Source organism: Podarcis tiliguerta, assembly GCF_965153285.1.
Source record: "Podarcis tiliguerta genome assembly, chromosome: 3".
Classification (NCBI taxonomy): Eukaryota; Metazoa; Chordata; class Lepidosauria; order Squamata; family Lacertidae; genus Podarcis; species Podarcis tiliguerta.
This window is the reverse complement of record NC_139536.1, coordinates 91,151,478-91,174,260: the sequence shown is the minus strand read 5'-3', so window position 1 is coordinate 91,174,260 and position 22,783 is coordinate 91,151,478. Positions and strand designations below refer to the sequence as shown.

At 43.5% G+C, this 22,783-nt stretch overlaps 1 protein-coding gene across 1 annotated transcript in view; it reads right to left on the bottom strand.

Annotated features, from left to right (window-relative positions):
* Positions 1 to 22,783, bottom strand: part of LOC310673400 (uncharacterized protein) — a 182,729-nt gene that overhangs the window by 132,478 nt on the left and 27,468 nt on the right. Inside the window, exon 3 of the mRNA XM_083431870.1 lies at positions 11,164 to 11,237. Coding sequence (XP_083287996.1) covers positions 11,164 to 11,237 — 74 coding nt within the window. The remainder of the gene's footprint in view (positions 1 to 11,163; positions 11,238 to 22,783) is intronic.

Here is a 22,783-nt window from a genome sequence, read left to right as displayed (position 1 = left end):
CTTCATGGACAAGGAAGAGAGCTGACTGTACTTCAAAACTCAAAACACCACTTCACAATTCCAGACGTCACTTTGCTCTCCTTCCACCATTTGCAAGAATATCAACATTCCGCTGTCGTCATTCTGTCCCTCCACCCACCCTCTTCCCTGCTCCTTCCTTCCCCATTTCCTAAGGCCCATTCATCTCATAAAAATACCTCGCAGAATCGTAGAGTTGGAAGGGATCCCAAGGTTCATCTAGTCCTGACCACAGCCATCCCTGGGGGGGCTCAAACCCCCCCACCTTCTGGTGAACAGCCAGGCACAATGACCCCTTGCACCACAGATCATTTGGGTGTGTGTTTACCCTCACTATAAAAATCACTATCATCTCACGTTTAACCTGGCAGAATGCTGTGGCATGCTGATTATGAGGTTGTTTTCGAAAGCACTGAAACTTCAGCGAACTTGGGTTTTGCAGCGTATATCTCTGTTCTGAGCCCTAGTTTCTCTGTTCATGTCTTTTGTTGCTGTTTGCTCTTTTTTTTCCTTTATTCACTCAGCATCGACAACCACAAGAAGAAAGTAGGTACTCTTGCTCTTTGGTTATGTCACTCCTTGGCATAGCTGTCAACTTTTCCCTTTTCTTGCGAGGAATCCTATTTGGAATAAGGGAATTTCCCTTAAACAAAGGGAAACGTTGACAGCTATGCTCTTTGGTTTGTCTACAGGAAGTTTACAGAGCTTGTCTTAATGGTTCGTTGACCATATTAGCAGTTCCAAACAAGATGTACAGTAGTAGAAGAACACATTGAGGTCATGGAATAGTGTAAGGGAATTATTCAGAGATGTGGACACGAAACCCACAGCCTACCCCATTCTGAAAGCCCCTTCATTTAAATTTTCTGTACTAAGATATGATACTGGAGTGGAGAATACACATGTCATGTATGACATCTGCATTGCACATGTGGGAATTGCATGCCAACTGTCTTATTTCTTACTACACACAGGCAGCGATCAAGTAAGGATTAAGCCCCCTATCTGTACACATTCTTAAAGGGCTAAGGGCGGGTAAGAAAATGCACACATGTGTACACATCTGCGGCTCAACTCATATTTTGTCATCAGGTATCATATGCACATCCTATGTACATCCTATGTACTACTATGTGCTACATCCTATGTAGCAGTTCAAAAGCATGCCCACCGCAAAAAAAAGGGGAAGTCGATAAATAGGTACTGCTCCGGCAGGAAGGTAAACAGCATTTCCATGCGCTGCTCTGGTTTCGGTATTCTGTTGTGCAGCTTAGTCATGCTGGCCACATGACCCAGAAAAACTGTCTGCGGACGCTGGCTCCCTCGGCCTATAAAGCGAGATGAGCGCCGCAACCCCAGAGTCGTCCACAACTGGACTTAACTGTAAGGGGTCCTTTACCTTTACCTTTTTATGTACAAAAATAAATCTTGCTTGAGGCGGCTCAGAAACTGGCTTCCAGAAAATTAAAGCTGTAGGGTCAACTCTTATTACAAATAATATTTGATTTATATATATATATGGCTCTCCATGACTTGAATTGGGAATCTCATGGTCTAGGGATGTTCTGGGGGAGAAATGCAACTGGATCTCCCAACATACTTTCCATCTTCTGAAAGAAGCTGTGGGTCCACCAGTTTAAATCAGGGACATGGTCCAAGGAGAAGGGGAGTCCTAAAAGACTTCGGACCCAAATACCTGAAGGAAGCCCTAAAAGGCTTCGGCCCTGAAGGAGCATCTCCACCCCCATCATCCAACCAAGACACTAAGGTCCAGCTCCGAGGGCCTTCTGGTGGTTCCCTCATTGTGAGAGGTGCGGTTACAGGGAACCAGGCAGAGGGCCTTCTTGGCAGTGGGGCCTTCCTGTGGAACGCCCTCCCATAAGATGTCAAGGAAATAAACAACTATCTGACTGTTAGAAGACAGGTCCAAATCCCATCCCCAAGGTCTATTAGCCATGGAGATGAAAACATACAAGCACCAGTCATGGCTGCATGTTTCCCATCCATGGTTAACAGCAGTTTGGGGGTGGTTTGGATTAGGGCTATAGCATAGGGGTGCCATATTTCAGGAAGTGAAAATCTGGACACAAAAGTTGTTTAACTTCTTTTGTTATGTTTGGGCCAATGTTGTTGAGCTATTTTTTTTGAAAATTCGCCAAAAAGTCAACACTTCCAATATAGACTGCTATACACCTGGACGCTATTTTCAGTGGACAAATCCCAGATGTATGGCAGCCCTACTATAGCATGGAGCAGGACATTTTGGAGGCATGTGCACAGACCCCTGCCATGCCAGGGATGAGGGGGGGATACATTTGCAGGCTTCTTTCAGACTAAGGACCACTTTCCATTCTTGGCAACTTTCCAAGAATAACCTGGCAGTGGTGGGTGGGGCCAGAGGCAAACATGGGAGGAGCAACAAAAGTGGGAGGAGCAAGCGTTTACCTTTGACTATCCTCCTTCCATATGAACAAGAAGCATCAACAGAGTTCAAGAACACATTCCAGCCAGGCAAAAGCACATGAGCTGCAAAGCAAGGACTAGTGAGGCCTGCAGTGTTATGAGGGCTAGACAGAGAGGCCTGGAAACTGTAGAAACAAAATGAGTGCCGATTCTGTTTGCTTTTCAAGTGCAAAGTTAAAGTGTTTCTATTTTTTCTAGGTATTTCAGTTGTTTACGTTTTTATTGCCTTTTTTAAGCAAAAAAAACCCCATATTGTTTTGCTTACATTTTATGTTTATATATTATGGTTTCAAGACCGTTTGTTGGGTCTTTTCTTTCATACACTGCCTTCCATATCTGACTGATGAAGGGTGGTTTAAAATATTTTAATAAACGAATTAGTTTAGATTTCAAAAGTGATGTTTTAGGAAGCTAGCACCCCTTGCTTTTCCACAAGCACAAATACACACACACACAAAGATAGGGGAGAAATTTGTTTCAGCTGACATGTGAATATGAAACTCTAATTAACACTTCCTGAAACAATATGCAAACTGAAGTGCAGCTACCCTTTGAAATTCACACTTCTCTGAATTCTGTGGTGCAGTTTTCCAACCAAATAATGCATGCAAAATGTGTATATTAGAGGAAAGGGTGCATAAAAATGTGTGCATCGGTGAAACTAACATACAAAAATGCATGACACGAGACAGTATTGTTTGCAAAAAAAAATGTGGCTGTTGGACAAAATGACACACAAAATGAGTTCATCGGGGGGCGGATTCCACTAAATGCTGACAAATTTGTATGTGGCCTTTTCTTTTCTTTTAAATAAAAGCAAACTGGTTCAGAAATGCGGAGAACTGAGTTTAAGACTGGAAACATGAGAAACAGAAAGAAACCCAAACTGGCAGAATGATCCATTTCTCCCACTAAAAGCGACACAGAACCCTTTCCATCATGACTACTCAATCAAAGATACCAGTGCATCTCCAATACTCGCAAATATACCTTGCAAGGGCCGCCCTGAACCTCCTAATGTTTAAAAAAATCCACCCAGGACCACTAGGCTATACAGAGGGAATGTTGGGGACTATTGTATTTGATGTCTTTTGTCAATTGTTGCTTTATAATTAAACCCGTTAAATGAGTCCCGAGGAGAAAGAACATTCAAAAGAAACAATTCCAGCTGTGTTTTGCCTTCTTGAAGCCGGAAAACAAAGGCCATTAATTCACACCACATTTTTTTTCCCCTCTCCCAGCAAAAATCTTTGCAAATTGTATGGAAAATATGATTTGATATCAAGCCATGCAAAACTTTCAACAAAGATCAAATGTTGAGTCTAGCCTATAGTATTTTACTCACTGTTCCAGTATGCGGGGGGGGACGGGACACAAAGGCTTTTTGAAACATGTTGACCAGAGACTCTCAATCTCTTCTCCTGTACCTCCCATCCCAACCTCATAACAATATGTCCATGCCTCTGTGGGTGACAGACTCTCTTCCCTCAGCCTTGCATATATGTTGTGTTCTGCTGGAGAGGGGTCAAAAAGAAAATAATGTAGCAAGTAAGAAGAGCTCTTCTGGATCAGGCCCAAGGCCCATCTTGTCCTCTCACTTGTTCCCAAGGGGTCAACCCAATGCCTAAGGGTACAGAGAAAAGGGTTTCTCAGAACTATGGTTTTTAGGGAAGAGAGCTGTGCCAGGTATTGCTAAGTTATGTATCTCCAAAGGCCAGAAAGTCATTTTCTAAAACATGGCACACTGAACTTCATTGCAATCATACAAATCCAGGAATTGGGGGGGGGGGGGGGGGGAGAGAGAGAGAGAGCCAAAAGTGCCCAGATTTTAATCAATCTGTTCTTTCAAGCATCTGGAAAAGGAGCCAAGGTTTTTAGACATTGGGTGATGTCTGAGGACAGGCATCACCTCCATTCCAGTATTCTTTGCAGATATCCTGTGAGCAAGGGATTTGATGGCTTAAGCAGATTCTTTCATATATAAGCAAATAGGTTTGAAAGTAGGAAACAAACTTCCCTGCCCCGTGTTTGGATTAGCACCCAAAGGAGGGCCATATAAGCCACGGATGTCCTCCGAGAATGAGCATACTGTAAAAGCATATGTGGCTTCTTGGATACCTCTGCACCCTTTGTTTTATATAGTTATAAATATATAAATAATGAATATCTGCTGTATAGTCAAAAGATGAAACCTTGGGAACTGTTTTGGTCTTCAAAAACACTTTTGAATTGCCAAATGCCGGTGTTAAAACAAAATGACTACAACACAAGCTGTAACCTATTTCCTTCAAAATTGAGCCGGAGAGGGTCTTATAAAACTGTCAGCTTAGATTTGTGTTGCAAAGCCACTGCTAAAACAGAATCGCACTTGATACCACTGATCTACTACATGCTGTATGTAGGTAAATCAATATTAGCCTGATTGCCACCGCCTCTGCCATCACTACCCAGGAGTGCTGGAGTCAGTTGAGGCACAGTAATCAAAGCAGACTGGGATTAATAAAACATCAGAAATGCTTATGGCTTCCTTAAAGACTCAACAATCTTTTAAAAGTTAGAATGGATGATTCAAGGTGCAACAGCAGCAGCCTGACAGCAGAAGGGGATCTTTCTCACGGAAACAGAATCAAACAACCAAATCTGAGAGGGAACAATATTTCAGCATTTTGCTAGGGCTGCCATACGTCCGGACCTTACCAGGATTTTGAAAGCGGAATTGACATCCATGGAGAATTTCAGGTTTTTCGGGTTGCCCTGGTTTTGGCAAACTTAATTTTGCCTATTTTCTGTGGGTGTGGTAAGTGGTTGCAGGCATGCAAACTATTGTGCCTATTCCATCCAGTGCATCATAAAAATATTGCCAGGGAGCAGCAAATGGTACGTCATCTCTGACGTACAGAACAAAGGATGTAGTAAGCTCTTTGGGAGGATTCCAGGTGTTTGGCCATCTTTTAAATTGGGAAAATGCTGCTCAGAAAGCCCAAAGAAATCTTGATGCCAGTTTGGAAACTATAATTAATCCAGAATGTGGACGCTAGACTGGTGACTGGGAACAGCCGCCGGGACCATAGAACATTGGTTCTACATTGGTTCCCAGTATGTTTCCGAGCACAATGGTGGTGCTGATCTTTGAAGCCCTAAACGGCTTTGGCCCTGTATACCTGAAGGGTGTATCTCCACCCCCATCATTCAGCCCAGACACTGAGATCGAGCACTGAGGGCCTTCTGTTGGTTGCCTCACTGCGAGAGGTGAGGTTACAGGGAACCAGGCTGGCGGCCTTCTCAGTAGTCGCACCTGCCCAGTGGAACACCCTCCCATCAGATGGCAAGGAAATAAACAACTGTTTGACTTTTAGAAGACATCTGAAGGCAGCCCTGTTTAGTAAAGTTTTTAATATTTGATCAAACTCTGTTGGGAGCCGCCCAGAGTGGCCGAGGCAACCCAGTCAGATGGGTGGCATACACATTATTATTATTATTATTTCAATGGGGAATTCAAAACATTGATGTTTTTGAATTTTGGGAAGCCTCTGTGGCTATCTATCCAGGTGGTGTTAGCCTCCAAGTCTCATCAGCTCACCCAGAGTCATAATTCAGCCAACTCTGAAAGGCCACAGGTTCCCCATCTATGCATTAAAGGGAGCCTTCCACTGACTACTGCTGTCTGATCCAGTGGATGCACCCCATTTGCGACAACTTCCGCCAGACCATGTGACAAACTTGCTTCTGCTGTGTTGATGCTTTCCCTCTTCCTGTTCACACATACAGTGGTACCTCGGGTTAAGTACTTAATTCGTTCCGGAGGTCCGTACTTAACCTGAAACTGTTCTTAACCTGAAGCACCACTTCAGCTAATGGGACCTCCTGCTGCTGCCGCACCGCCGGAGCACGATTTCTGTTCTCATCCTGAAGCAAAGTTCTTAACCTGAAGCGCTATTTCTGGGTTAGCGGAGTCTGTAACCTGAAGCATATGTAACCCGAGGTACCACTGTACTAAAGTTTGCTCCTTAGGGATTCGAGACAGCCATTATAAGAGGCATTTATAAAGATGAAAGAGTAGTCCGGCGAACTTTTCCTAGGTGCTCAACAAGAACCGTATTTGGGGGTCCAAGTCAACTGAGGTGAAAAGCTCATGCACTGATCTGGGGCCATAACGGCACAATTAGGTATATGAGATCCCCAGACATAGTTCTCTCACGAAAAAGATAGCAAGTTTGTATAAAGTTAAAATTGCTTTCCCCTTTTATTTTACTTTTTATTAACTAGTCAGATACTTATTATGCACTCTCTGTGTCACATCAATATAGACCATCTGCCGGGACCATATTTCAATATTTAATAGTTTGCACAAGCAGCCCGATCCTAACTGAAGGTTTGTGATGGGTAAATCTTACTAAAAAGCATTGGCACTTGAGTGAGTTGAGATCTTGAGAGCCAGTGTGGTGTAGTGGTTAAGAGCGGTAGACTCGTAATCTGGGGAACCGGGTTCGCGTCTCCGCTCCTCCACATGCAGCTGCTGGGTGACCTTGGGCCAGTCACACTTCTTTGAAGTCTCTCAGCCCCACTCACCTCACAGAGTGTTTGTTGTGGGGGAGGAAGGGAAAGGAGATTGTTAGCCGCTTTGAGACTCCTTCGGATAGTGATAAAGCAGGATATCAAATCCAAACTCTTCTTCTTCTTCTTCTTCTTCTTCTTCTTCTTCTTCTTCTTCTTCTTCTTTCAATACCATCGGTTTCAATAGGATTTACAGCACAATCCTACATATTGTTATGAACTGGGGGCGGGGGGCCGTGTAGGCTGTATGCCTGAACCCCCTTCTAATTCCTTGATCCCTCACATATTTCATTCCTGGAATAGGAAGCCCAGCTTCCTGGTGAGGTAATGACCCTCTAAGTATGGACCATTAAGGTAACAAAGGAAATGGTTCTGTGCCAGAGTTGAGGCAGAGAGAGGGGGAGGAACCCAACATTTGTTAACATGATGCAGTTTCAAATGTGTATATTACAGACAAACAAATGCTCCAACACAGAGATTACATCACATAACTTGTAACTTTCTACATGCATGTAGAAAGGGCATGTGTGCATATGCACATGTATCTATGCACCAAAACTCAACTTGGAGCCAGTCAGGTACTTAAGTGATAATCGGAGAAATCCCTGATCACGTGTCACTGCAGTGCGAGTTTGCCTTGCTAGGATGGAGGCATGCAGATGTTACCCAAACGCTTCTATTAACTTAATCTTCCTCAGAAGAGCCCTTCTGCTGCCAAGTGCTTAAGAGTGACATTCAGGATTTAGATGCCATTTTTGTTCGCTGCCGAGGACTAGTCATGTGTAGGAATCTGCGGGCCAGATAATAGGGCTTAGAAGAGAACGCCATGATAACAGATTACTTGCTGCAGTTGATGAACTACAATGCAAACGCGAGCCAAAAGTGTGCCTAATCTCAAAGTGCCGTTTCTAACAACTAATTCTTAATTATTTCATTTGTCAGGGGGGCGCTACATGTGTGTTTCTGCTTTTAAAAAGCAAAACTAAAGTCAAGCAAAAGCCTCATATGCTGCTAAACGACATAGAACAATCTGTATTATCATTCATTGGTTGTGCCGTATTAATATTGATTGGTTATACTATTAGAAAAAAGACAGAGAAATGCATTAAATCAAACAAGGGGAAGTTTTTCTTTAAAAAAGAAAAAAAAACCCAGGCAGAAATAAATAAAGTTTTAAAAGATTTATACCTTAACACAAAACTTTAAAACATATTCAGCACAACAAACGTTATCGGGCTGTGTCCAGTTGTCTTGGCATATGGTGTTGTCTAAGTAATGAAGCTTGCCTTTATATGTTTTTAGCTCAGTTGTTACGTGGGAGGAAATAATTGTACAAGGGGAGGAAAATACCCCAAAGAAAGAATGTTAGCAAATTTAACTTGTTATGGTCCAGTCCTCAGCTTTAAGCCTTCATAACTGACATGGTGGGAAGTGGAGCTCTTCACTTCCACCAGTGCGGCGGAGAATTGCAGTGGAGAGTTGCCATGGGGTGGGGCAAGAGCATGTGAAACTGGACAGTGAACCTGTGGCCCTCTGGGTGCTGTTGACTCCAAACCCGCCCCCCATAAGCTCCAGCCAGCATGGCCAATAGTCAGGGATGATGGGAGTTGTAGTCCAGCCACATCCAGATTCCCCACAGGTTCCCTGCCGCTGCTGTAATGCGACTGGCCGCCTCCCTCAGAAACTTTAATGTCATCTCCCCACATAGACCAACAAGGAAGACAAATAGAGAAGTGAGAGGGGAGGGGAGTCCAACCACAACCACCCCCACCACCCCCAGAATGTTTCTGACAAAAGTTTCAGACTCGGTTCTTTTTCCAGAATTAGTTGTAAGGTCACTGCAGTCACACACAGAGGCAACAGAAAAGGTCTGGTTCTCCTATGCCATTGGACTCCTGCTTTTTTAGATTCCTACTTTGATCAGGGTGCATCATTCCCAGTTTACAAATGGGAACTGAGACTGGGGGCTCATCCACACTTAACTTTTGCTTTCTAGGCAGTGTGTGCTGAATCAGTGCAAACAGCAATCAGGATTCTCTGTGGAATTGTTTTCAGCAGTAAAGAGCAGGTTTTTGTGGGGAAAGTGCCAGGGCACTCAGACGCAGCGCTTTGAAGCACAGACCTGCACCTAGAAAGTGTGGATAAGCCCTGGCTTTGAATCAAATCATGGGTGAAATACAGTGGTGCCTCGCAAGTCGAAAAGAATCCGTTCCGCGAGTCTCTTTGTCTAGCGGTTTTTTCATCTTGCGAAGCAACCCTATTAGCGGATTAGCGCTATTAGCGGTTTAGCGGCTATTAGCGGCTATTAAAGGCTTAAGGGATTAGCGGATTAGCTGCTAAAAGGCTATTAGCAGCTTAGTGCCTTAAAAAAAGGGGGTGGGGAGCAGAAAAAAATCGCAAGAATCGCAAGACATTTTCGTCTTGCAAAGCAAGCCTATAGAGAAATTCGTCCTGCGAAGCGCATTGAAAAACGGAAAACCCTTTCGTCTAGCGGGTTTTCCGTCTTGCGAGGCATTCGTCTTGCGGGGCACCACTGTATGAGTTTAATTCAGTTGTCCAATGCCTCTCTTTTTTAAAAATAAAAAAATAAAAAAATCCCAATGGACTACCAAGCTGAACCATACAGGCATGTAGCTATGGTCCCCCTAACTCCATAATAAAAGACATCAGGTTATCTGGATGATCTTATTATCTCCTGCTGAAGACTGGAAATAGTTTTTTGGGGGGTTTTAAGTGCACTTTGCCACATGCTTTTCCCATCTCAACATCTACAAGCAAATTTAGATTTCCAAAGCTAACATAAAGTAGAATCCAGTTTCCCCACCTGTGAATGATCCTAATGTTTTGTGAATGGGCCTTCCATGTGCACCCCATCTGTGCTGTTGTGGGAGGTTTTTAGGCAAAACTGTGCAATAACAAAACAAAAGTGAAGATATAGGCTATACACTAACTGGCATATCTTCAAGTTACCATATAGTCCCAGTCCTACAACTGTTTTCACATAGTACCAATTTCATGCACGCAGGTATGAGTGTTAAACTCTGACCACCCATGTTATTCTCCATTCACAGGCTCTTCCTGATCAGATAGGACTTTTTGCTGCAGGGGGTGGGGTGGGGAGGACAAGATGGTGCTCCCCATTCCACTCAGGGTAGCCAACCAGACTGGCTATTTGATATTACTTCAACACAGGCAACAGGAAGCTTTCTCTGCCACACCTGAGCTCCACAGACTACCTAAGGAAGACAGCTATGTTCTCCTAGTGCCTTGATTCCATTTTCTGCTCTCCAACTTATGCTGCCTGAGACAGTTACGTACCTCACTCTTCCTACTGGTAGGGCTGGCTCTGCTTCCTGACACATGTTTCACAGAATACAAGTGTTAAGTTGTGGGTGAACGTATCAGACGACACAGCGATTCTTCAAACAGGTCTTATTTATTCGGAGGCCAGAGCAGAACTGAACTGAAGGGCTCAGTCAGCCTGCTTATATAGAGCTCCACTACAACATTACTGTAGCAACTTTCTAAAACTATCCAATCACTGAACGTCACTTTTGATCCTTCATTTGCATAACTATCTACAGTATCCCCCTGCTGGCCCAGGGTAAGAACTTCAGTACATAACACCAAGGAAACTAATGGAACCATGAATATTTCTTTTAAGGCCCCTCAACAATCTGGGTTGGGTGGATGGCCTTATCTCTTCTTAAGGTTCTGCAGGGCCCTGAGAAACTGGGACTTTTTCATAAGGAAGTGGGGAAATAAATATAAAAGCCAAAGCATGTCTTTACGCCTGTGTTTACACTTGCAGAGTGACCATCCAATTTCTTTGGCACAGGGCAACTGTACATCGGCAGCACCTGGAAAGGAAAAGGGTGGGAGGGAGGCAGGAACATTGAGTTCTATGCTCCTTTCCATACATTTCCCCCCACATAATAAATTCTCTATAATATATTCTTGGTAAGCCATCTTGAATCAAAATGGTGTCCAGTTGTACCTGAACAGAGAGGAAAAACCCTGCCCACAGTAACCCTCGCAGAAAATTTGGTCAAAATATCTTCAGAGGTGCGCAAATGCATAGCAAACAGGCAGATTTCCACAATATATAGTAGATGAATGTATAAATACCTTTGGTCGGGTGGATTCTAGCAGCAGGGTTGTCCCATTCCTTGGTCTTGGCAGGACCCTTCTGTCCTTAAAAGCTGTATGAAAAGCAGAAAGTGAAGCATGAGGATTACTCCTCCTACTACAATTTATTACCTGCTGTTCACCTAAGGGCCCAAGCCAGGTTGCAACAATTAAAATACAAAATCAATATTAAAACACAATAATACGCAATATTAAAAAAAGCTTAAAACAACTTAAAAATGGGAGGGTCTTAAAAATATAGATCTTAAGTGTCAAAAACTAGGAATAAAGAGGTGAATCTTCAGCTGTTTCCCAAGCTGCACCTGCCTGGTGAAGTTCAAGCTATATCATACCTGTTAAAGGCACAAGAGCACTATCAGAAAAGTTGCCAACACCTGTCAGGGAATTTGTGCCAGTTGTATATCATGAACAACCCACATGAAGCCATCATGCTGATTTTATGAAAGTTTTAAGGGGTGGGGTATGAGCTGCAATTCTATGCACATTTATGGGGAGTGAATCTCAGCAAGGCTTTTTAAAAAAAAAGTTAGCATGTTAGGCTTCACAATGGTATAGTATATCTTTGGTATAATGTTCACTATCATAGCCATTTCAAAACTGCAACCCTGGATGAAATTCTGCATTATTCTGAGTTTAAGGCATTGTAAAAAGGAGCAATCCGTAATACAAATTGTACCTATAATATAGGGCAGCCTATTCCTCTCCCTGCTTGCCCTATAATATTTAATCACCATCTTTCATTGGTGTATCAGTTTGATGTCCTCCAGAGATTTTGGGCTACAACTCCCATCATCCTTGTCCATTGACTGATGGGCACTGAAGTCTGAAACATCGAGAAGACACCAAGTTGAAGAAAGTTGGTTTACTGTGGAAATAATATACCAGCTTAGCCTCCATAATATAGTCTATATTTAAAAAAAATATCAAACTAGCATCATATTGGGAATTTTTATCTTCTGCTGATTTTTCTAAATTAATAACTTTTATAATTAAAAAAAAAGAGGAAGGATATAATGGGAACAGTCTGTTGCATTTCGTCGACCTCAGCGTGAGAGTTGATTTAATATTAGCAGTATACAGAGCATCCACACACACACACAGGAAAAAAATATCATACAGGCTGAATCCTGAATTCCAGTTTAATTCAAAACGACTTGGCAGAAAATCTCTAGGCCACCAAATGCTATTATAAAGCACTGCATTCTCATTAAAGGTCTGAGTCTCTCTTCCCGCCCCCCCTCCCTGAGGGCAGGCTCCTCGTGAGGCTGTCCCTCTGGCATAACATGTGACAGAGCTAATCTGTCTTCACTTGGACAGCACTGCAGATATGCAAACCCAGGTGGCACTAATAGGTTTATGGAATTGGATACAGTATGTTACACTGTGAGAAATTCCCATAGATCAATTCTGCAGTGAAGGTTAACCGACAAACAAGGGACCGTAATATTCTCCCCTCCCTCCCTCTCTCCCTTTTCATGGGCCTGCTAACAATTTTATGCTTTTAAAAAATAAAAGCAGGGAGATTCTCCCATTCTAGAATAGGGGGTGGGGGTGGGGATTATTCGCTAGCTTTTGTGTGTGCGTATGAAGAAACTCAGAGAGAGAGGCAAATCCTGCTTTCAGGTATTGTAATTCTAGGACACATTCGCCCCCAGTTAAGTTGACTAGCAATACAACTGTTCTCTCTGTTCTCTATGATTGCTGGAAAGGGATAGATAGGGTGACTTGGAAATCTCCCCTCTTTCAGAGCGGAATCAGGATTTTTGCTGCTGTTCCATGGCACAGAGATTCTACTGAGAACAAAAAGACTGCTGGTCACATTCTACTACAATGCAGGCAATCTCCTGGACCAGGAAGGCACCTGATAAGCAAGGAACAGTGAGATCTTATTTCTTATGCGCATATGTGTGTGAGAGAGGGGGTGAGCGGGTTGTGGACTATGTAGGATGACATCATATAGGAAAGAGCCATAGCTGAATGACGGCACTACACAAACTAAACAAAAGCTCTGACTCATTACAAGGCCACGTTTCATTGTCGTGATCACCATGTATGGATTGGTGCTTTCTATACATGGCTAATGGGAGGGGCATTGTTAGTGTGAAACCACGGAATCGTAGGACTGTGGGGTTGGAAGTTGACCCCCCTCCCCAGGGGTCATCTAGCCCAACCCCCTGAACACAGGAATCACAGCTGAAGAATCCCTGGGAGATGGCTATCCAACCTCTATTTAAAAACCTCCAGGGACAGAGAGTCCACCACCCTTCAGGGTGGTCCATTCCACTGTTGAACAGCTCTTACCGTCAGAAAGTTCTTCCTAACATATAGTCAGGATCTCTTTTCTTGTAATGTGAGTCCATTGGTTCGGATCCTACCCTCTGGAGTGGCAGAAAACAAACTACCATGTGGCACTCCTTTAGATACCTGAAGATGGCTATGTCAGTGGTCTACTAAACCCCCCTAGATCATTTTCACATTCACTGCTGTCAAACCACCCTACATTTGTGCATCTGGTTATTCCTGCCTAAGTGTAGAAGGAGGAGTTAGCAGATGATGATGATGATGATGATGATGATGATGATTACCCTAGCCACTCTGGGCAGCTTCCAACATATATAAAAACATTATAAAACATTACACGTTAAAAAGCTTCTCTATACAAGGCTGCCTTCAGATGTCTTCTAAAGGTTGTATTATCTCTTTGACATCTGATACCAGGGTGGGTGCCACTACTGAGAAGGCCTGGTTCCCTGTAACTTCACTTCTCACCATGAGGGAACCACCAGAAGGCCCTCGGTGTTGGATCTCAGTGTCCCGGCTGAACAATGGGGATGGAGATACTGCTTCAGCTATCTTGTCTCTTGTTCCCATAACTGTTCTTGTGCTTTTTTCCTTTGCTGTCAGAAGTTCCGAAGATCACGACTATGCTATGCTAGTTTGAGACCAACCTAACAGCAGCTGGCACAGAGGAACTGTAGGCTTGGCCTGCCTGTTTATCCTGATGTAAACTCAGACGACATCAATAAGAGACCCACAGACAAAGGCAACAGGTGAACAATATATGAAACACCTCAGTGGGAAATCTGAATGAGGGCCTTATCTAATTAAAGAGGGCATTGCCATGATTACCTGAATATCAGTCTAATTATTATTAGAAAGTGCATATTCACAGTGGAGGATTTTAGGCTAAAAAGTTGATGAGCTGATCATTTGCGGTCATTTAAAAATCCCAAGGCACCCTTTGTATGATGAGTGGTTTTAATCTCAGTATCTTGGCTGGTTTCCAAACATTGGTAATAAATTACATTCCTCTCTTCCTAAATTCCCTGTATTTTACCCCAGAGATGGACAAACGTCTACTGACAGACGAAGGCTTTCATCCACATGAATTGCAAACCTTTAATATTGGTGTTGGGGGAAATGCAAAAAAAATTCATAGCTTTGGGGAGATGGGGGGAGGGTAGCAACTCAATAGTCTAAGAGTTCAATCCTTCAGTTCAGTGTGGGAATTCAAAACTGGGCATAGAGGTTACACTCCCCACAGTCATTGCTCTGTTTATTTAAATAGAAAAAGTTGTTCTACACACAGGTAAATTTGCATACAATATTGAGCTGCCTCCTCTACTGGAGTTAATGAGGCAGTTTCCGTGCACATATATTCTTGTGTTCTGGGCTAGGGGGTTGGCCTAGGAATCGTAGAATTGTAAAGTTGGAAGGAACCCCCTAAGGGACATCTAACCCAACCCCCTGCAATGCAGGAATCTCAGCTAGATCATACATGACAAACAGCCACTCAACCTCTGCTTGAAAGCCTCCAAAGAAGGAGAGGCCTGCCACAGTGGAGTCTCTTCCACTGTCAAACAGACTCACTGTCAGAAAGTTCTTCTTGGTGTTTAGTTGGAATCTCTTTTCTTGTGGCTTGAATCCATTGGTCCGGGTCCCATCCTCCAGAGCAGGAGAAAACAAACCTGCTCCATCTTTCATTTGACAGCCCTTTAGATATTTGAAAATGGGTATCGTATCTCCTCTCAGTCTCTTCTTATCCAGGCTAAACATACCCAACTCTTTCTACTGTTCCTCATAAGGCTTGTTTTCCAGACCCCTCATCATCCTGATCACCCTCCTCTGCGCATATTCTAGCTTGTTGACATCCTTCTTAAATTGTGGCACCCAGAACTGGACACAATTCTCCAGGTGTGGTCTGACCAAAACTCTTTAAAAGATTTCAAATGGACAGGTCACCTGACACATGGGCAGAGCAGTAAGACTGCGGTCTTCAGTTTTCAAGTACACAAGGGTATGAGAGAAGCGGAACAGCTAGGTTCTCAAAAGAAGTGAAGAACCCACTGTGGTGATAATTGTTGAAGGGGACAGTCTTTCTTCATCCCTAGTTATACTTTGAGAATGGCTGAACAATGAAGACTGTTTCCTTCTTTCAAGGCTAACAATGTCACTGTTGGAGAATGTCCTTTTCTTTAAAAAAAAAAAAAAAAAAGAGGGGGAAGGACAAAATTAAATGTGGGGAAAACAAGTGACTATGCCGCCATTCAAGGACTGTTATTAATCTGAGAGATAACTACAGAGACCACAGTGTCACAAGCTTCCCGCTCACCCTATTTCCCACAAGATGGAACCACACTGCCCAGTCATGCACAAGGCCGAAACGATGAACTTCTCGCTGTAAATTCTCCCTGTTTTGTCATTCCATAGAAAGGAATGTGACCACCAGATTCAGCCAAAAGCACGTGCCTCTTCTGTAGACAAACAAGTTAAGATTGTTCAGTCCTATTACCAAGAGGAAGCAGGAGAAAACAATAAAAAGACGAAGGAGGCAATGTGAAAACGCCAAGCACAAATGTAAAGAGTTCATAACAGGGTGTAACAGCAACAACTGCTCAGAGACTGAAGGGTCCCTGCCATCCTGGATCATGAACTTCTCTTACACAATTTTCCTTCCATTGTGATGCCTCCCACTTTGAAAGCCTACTCATCTTCACATTCGAAGGATGGCATATGGGAAGAGGGAAGTGGGACAACGAGCTCAGAATAACTTATGTGGCAGCAACTGATGCAAGATGAAGTCTTGCCTAGAGCGATCGTTATTTCCCCCCTCCAGGTTGTCCTGCAGCCGGCGCCTCAGAAAATATTTGTGGGGCTTCGCCACAGCTGCTGTTTCTGCCCTCTGGTAACTTATCACTGGCAGCTTTGCTCTGAAAAACACCTTTGGTTTCAATCTTCTGAGGCATGATCTACACCAGGGGTAGGGAAACCTCAGTGATGCTCAGCGTTGGGGAACCCAGGTGCGCAACAAACCCTACTTATGACACCCCACTCAAGAGAGAGCATAAAGCCACACAACCAAAGACCAGATTGCTAGCAGGGGTGCGAGTCGGGACAGAATGTAATGGGAACAGTCAAATGGCCTACTAAGAACTAAATTTGCTGTGAGGGAATTCTGTGAGTGATGACAGGTGTTGTGGGGCATAGAAGCTGCCTCAGTATGATTGTATTTCATTTCCTGTAGGATTTGGGGGTCCTTCTGAATTAAAAAGCAGGACAGGGATCGAATGAGCAATAACAAAATAGGCTGTTCAATGTATCAGGGCTCTATCACTTCGTGTGTGTGTGTGTGTGTGTGTGTGTGTGTGTGTGTGTAAGAGGGGGGAGTGAATTTAGCATGAGGCCTATGGAGAAGTTGTTGATTTCTAGTCTCTTTTGTGTGGAGATGAACAACGTGAATTAGATTTTAGGATAAGAAAGATTTACCTTAAAAGCAGAAACAAAACAGCAATAGCTAAGGAACAAGCAAGAATAGACTAAAACCATCCCAAGTAAAAGATATATTTTTTATTTTCTTACTGGGGTGCCATCTTGATTTTCCTCCTCAAGCACCACAATGTCTTGGACCATCTGTGGATATGTGTAGGTACCCTGGCATCATAACCCTGTGCTAGCCCTCTGCAGATAAACAATCTCCGCCAATTTGATCCATCTCTCTCCGAAAGATGCTGACAGAGAACATTAAACAAAACATCAGAAGAAGAAGAAAAGGCAAATGAAGAAAAAAGACAAGCTTGCTGCACATCAGCATCAATTGGCCATGCTCCTTTGACACTTCCTTATTTTCCAACAAGCAATTTGATTTCGCTCTACCTCAAAGCAAAATCATGGGGTTTCTTGAAAAGAAAAAAGAACAACAAAGATTAGTTATTTTAATATATTTAACAATGATTTCAATGAACAAATGAAACGATGAATTCTGACTTTCCATGTCACTGTTGCCACACACTTCAATTTATGCCTCGGAAGCTCTCTCTTTTCCCCAATTTATGTGGGAAGAATGGGGCAGAACGACATCCATAGTCTCTGCTTCGAACCCTACAGAAAGATCTGGTCTGTGGGTCAGGTGAGACCCCTATCTGCACTGAATGAGACCCCCTATCTGAAATCCCGGAGGGCTGTAGCCAGTCTATATATAGACAATATGGAGATAGATGGACCAACAGCCTCACTTAGTATTCCAGCCTTCTTATTTGTTTTATTTAACAAAACTAATATGCTGCTAATATGCTGTGAATAAACCTCTAAGTGGCTGCAGCCTCCCCATATTCAGCTGAAGGTGGTCTGACTGCAACCTAAATCGGGGACCCCAATCACACAGCCTATACATGTACTCTCTGCTTGGGAGCCTTAGGGTGCAGAGTAAATTTCATTAAGCTCAAAGGGGATTGCTTCTAGTAGGTAAGTATAGGATTGCACTCTTAATTAATTAATTAATTAATTAATTATTAAAAAAACTTTATTTATATCCCGCCCTCCCCAGCCAAAGCTGGGCTCAGGGCGGCTAAAAACAATAAAATAGTACAACATTCTAAAATCATTTCATTATAAAATTAATTCAACTCAAATTGATGGCAACCATTAGGCTAAAGTTCTGTAAAGATTGCCAAAGGAGGGAGTCAGGCTGTGCCCTGACCAAAGGCCTGGTGGAACAGCTCTGTCTTGCAGGCCCTGCGGAAAGATGTCAAGTCCCTCAGGGCCCAATCTCTTGTGACAGAGCGTTCCACCAGATTGGAGCCACAGCCGAAAAAGCCCTGGCTCTAATCAAAATGCACTGATCGGAGAGGCAGGGACAACATGCATAACCCCAATGCCACACACATTCCATGCACACAATATTGTGATGTGCAGAGAGCCCGATTGCTAGTATTTTCGAAGTTTTTTGCTTCAGTGGAATGAAAATGGCAAACTGAAGATGCCACTACCAAAAAAGGCTAGCAGAGTCCAGCTCAGGGGTCAGCAACCTTTCTCAGCCATGAGCCAGTCCACCGTCCCTCAGACCATGTGGGGGGCTGGACTATATATTGGGGGGGGTGAACAAATTCCTATGCCCCACAAATAACCTAGAGATGCATTTTAAATAAAAGCACACATTCTACTCATATAAAAACACGCTGATTCCCAGACCATCCATGGGCCAGATTGAGAAGACAAATGGGCCCCATTCAGCCCCCGGGCTTTAGGTTACCTACCCCTGGTTCTATATAAGAAGACGCAAAATAAATACAGTATTTGCAGCTTTAAAAAATATTAAAGGTAAAGGTACCCCTGCTGGTACGGGCCAGTCTTGACACACTCTAGGGTTGTGCGCTCATCTCACTCTAGAGGCCGGGAGCCAGCGCTGTCCGAAGACACTTCCGGGTCACATGGCCAGTGTGACGAAGCTGCTCTGGCAAGCCAGCACAGCACACGGAAACACCGTTTACCTTCCCGCTAGTAAGCGGTCCCTATTTATCTACTTGCACCTGGAAAGTGTTAGTCAATAAGCTTTTTTGTCCACATTCCAAAACAGGAGGGCTCATGAGAATTATAAAGCCACCATTTAAATTTTCCACAATGTCCCTGATGCCACACCTCTCGGTGATATTGTGGGAGATTAAAACAGCAGCTAGGCTCAGCTGCCCAGTGCTGCATGAAGCACTGCCACCATCACGAGGGAAACCCACCAGGCCCACTGACTGAGTTAACACCAGACATTGCTTTGCCTATCAGACCTTGTCCATCAAACTCAGAGCTGAAACCCTGAATAGTATGAGTACCATGAAATAACACTTGCTCTTCAGAAAGGCACACTTGTTATGCAGTTTATCTGTTGACCTGAGATTCCTTCTTTAATTGATATGTTTTAATGGGATTAGGGGATGCGAGTGGCGCTGTGGGTTAAACCACAGAGCCTAGGGCTTGCCAATCAGAAGGTCAGCGGTTTGAATCCCCATGACAGGGTGAGCTCCCGTTGCTCGGTCCCAGCTCCTGCCAACCTAGCAGTTCGAAAGCACATCAAAGTGCAAGTAGATAAATAGGTACCGCTCTGGCAGGAAGGTAAACGGCGTTTCCGTGTGCTGCTCTGGTTTGCCAGAAGCGGCTTAGTCATGCTGGTCACATGACCCAGAAGCTGTACTCCGGCTCCTTCGGCCAATAAAGCGATATGAGTGTTGCAACCCCAGAGTCATCTGTGACTGGACCTAATGGTCAGGGGTCCCTTTAATGGGATTATTTCATTGGGTCTTTTAATTAGAAAAGTTTATATGAGATTGTTTTATCATGTATTCTAACCATGGTATATTTTACTATTATTCTGTGTTTTAATAAGAAGCCATTAAACAATACGTACATTTTTAGCAACAGCACAAACTTCTCCTGAGGTTTTTATTATTATTTTAAAAAAATCAGTCTCCCATCTGCATCTGCAGTGGGGTCAGGGGTGCTAACTTGAATAAAATATTGGGGGGGGCAGGTAACCAGGTGAGCCCAGCCCCGCATAATCTATCACACGCACATCACTTGAATGGCAATGCCCATCAAATTGGTGGGGAGCAGTCCCCTCAAATATTTTATTTGGAGGGCAAAGACGCCCGCCCCCCTAGGAGTTGTCTACTATGAGTGGAGGGTATTCAATGGGCTTTTTCAGAATGTGCAAACTGATCCGCAGTGAATTTCACAAGGTCAGGAGGAAGTGTGAAACAGAAAGAGGTGTGGAATAAGCCAGGTCGCCATCCTACAGGTCAACACACAATCACCTTTGTCTCTGAGTAATTTCCCCCCACTGACCTTTACATCTCTGAAGGGACAATTGTGAAAAGCAAATATTTGGGTCAGATTTGTTCCAAGGACTTAAGATGCCTTGCTTTGCTTTCTGTATTGTTCACTCAAGCTTTTATCAACATAATCTGAAGGAACGTGAAAGCTTTGCAAAGGCTCAGACTGTGCCAGATTTGGTAAGGATTTCAACTGAAAATGGAAAAAGACAATGACGTGTAACCAGTAAGGTAAGCAGAATGAACATAGGTGGTATCTAGTTCCTAAAGGTGGTCTGATTCTAGCAGATTTTCCGCCCAGACTTTCCATTTAAGGGAAGATTTAGGGCACCCACATGGGTGGGCTCTAGATATGTGGGGCCCTTAGCCCTCCACATCCCTCTCCTATGTCAGTGCTTCCTGGGTAAACTTCAGGCTTAGCAATTGGCCTGAGCTAACCTACCACTGTAAATTTCCCACAATCCCCTGGGGGCGATGCTATGGTGAACATTCCAGGGCATTGTGGGAAATTTTAAATGATGGCTTGAAACCACCCAATGCAGGGGCCTAGGGAACCTATTGCCAGTGGACAGAGCCCAGGCAGTTGTGCAAAACTGCCAGGTAGCATCAGCAGTCTCGATACCCACTTAACTTCCATGCCACATAAGCAGTAAACACATTCTTCAACAGTCTTCCACAACCTGGCACACCCAATGTTGTTTGAGGCCATCCACACAAGCCAGAATGACTTGGGTTGCCATATTTCAAAAAGTGAAAATCTGGGCACAAGAGTTGTTGAACTTTCTCTGCCCAGACACTGTTTATGGGGGGCAAATTCCGGCTATGTCTGGGAAATTCCAGACATATGGCAGCCTTAAGAATGACCAATCAGGGATGATAGGAGAAAGTTTGACCTCCAAGTACCCATGCATTACCTTAGCCTTTCCATCCCATTTTCTCTGGACCCTGAAGTTGGGGGTCAAAGGCATGCCAATCTTTAGAAAGGTATAAACTTTTAAAATTCTGAACTGATACACCCTAGACGGTACTCACAGTTCTTAAGCCTGCAAATGTGAAAGTTCCAACAGTTCATTTGAGTTTTCATAATCATACCAAACAAATGTGTAGGGTACAAATAAAATTATTATTATTATTATTATTATTATTATTATTATTATTATTATTATTACCTACTGCAACCTTGACACAAGCGTCACAACAGCAACATCAGTGACTAAAGCATGAAAAATAGGGACCTGGTTTCATATAAATGAATTTGAAAATGAAAGATTTAAAATTGTAGATAAAGGAAAATTAGTACATTTCCCCACCTCCCCACACCGACCTCCCAATATGGTCTTAAGGGGCCAGATATGAAGTCCTACACATTACTTTATAACAGAAAATGATACATTTTTTTTAAAAAAATCAAAATTTAAAAATACCTTATGCATAATGATTTCATTTGACATCTACAAGCCACCATCATAAACATTTAAATACTCATATAATCATAGCCATATGTGGAGCTATTCTCTTTGCAGCTACTTGGGAGACATTTTACAGAAGTCCCTACACATTATTTGCATTAACGTCAATTAGGTGAACAACCATAAAAGCAAGTGACATTTTGAGAAAATACACAGAAGCCTAAATTAATAACACGGGGCACAATACAGCTTGAGTTAGCAGCATAGTACATGAGGCCCATTGGAAACGATCAGAAGGCACTTCCTTGTACTGAGTTAGTCCATTAGCCCAGCTCAGTAGTACCAACACAGGCTGGCAGCAGCTCTCCAAGGTATTCTCCAGCTTTATCTAAAGATTTCAGGGAATGGACCTGGGACTTGTGTTCTACCTCTGACCCTTTCAATGGGAGAGATTCAAGCATATAGAACATAAAACTGAAGAGTTGTAAGGGACCCTGAGGATCATCTAGACGAGGCATCCCCAACCTGCGGCCCACTAGATGTTTTGGCCTACAACTCCCATGATCCCTAGCTAGCAGGACCAGTAGTCAGGGATGATGGGAATTGTAGTCTAAAACATCTGGAGGGCCCAAGGTTCGGGATGCCTGATCTATTCTAGACCCCACAATGCAGGAATATGCAGCTGTCCCATACAGGGATCGAACCTGCAACCGTGGCGTTATCAGCACCATGCTCTAACCAGCTGAGCTATCCAGGCTTGTTCAGCTCTTCCTTTTCTTCCTTTTCCACATCATACTGAAACATTAAATTAACTTACAAAATGTTGTAGGCTGATCCAGCCTCAGAGTTACACAAAGGGAAGGCCAGCTAGATGTACTGATATTATTTTGTGCCTCGGGCCTTATTCCTGGCATGTTGTGAATGATACATGAATTGCTTATTACAGGCAACAGCTACTATTATTCTTATTTATTCGATATATACCCTGCTCTTCCTCCACAAGAAGTCTAGGGCATCACACAGAGCAATTATAGGTTAGGGAAGAGAGACAACCTCATCCCTAAATGTTAGTGGGCGGGGGCTGCCCCCCACATT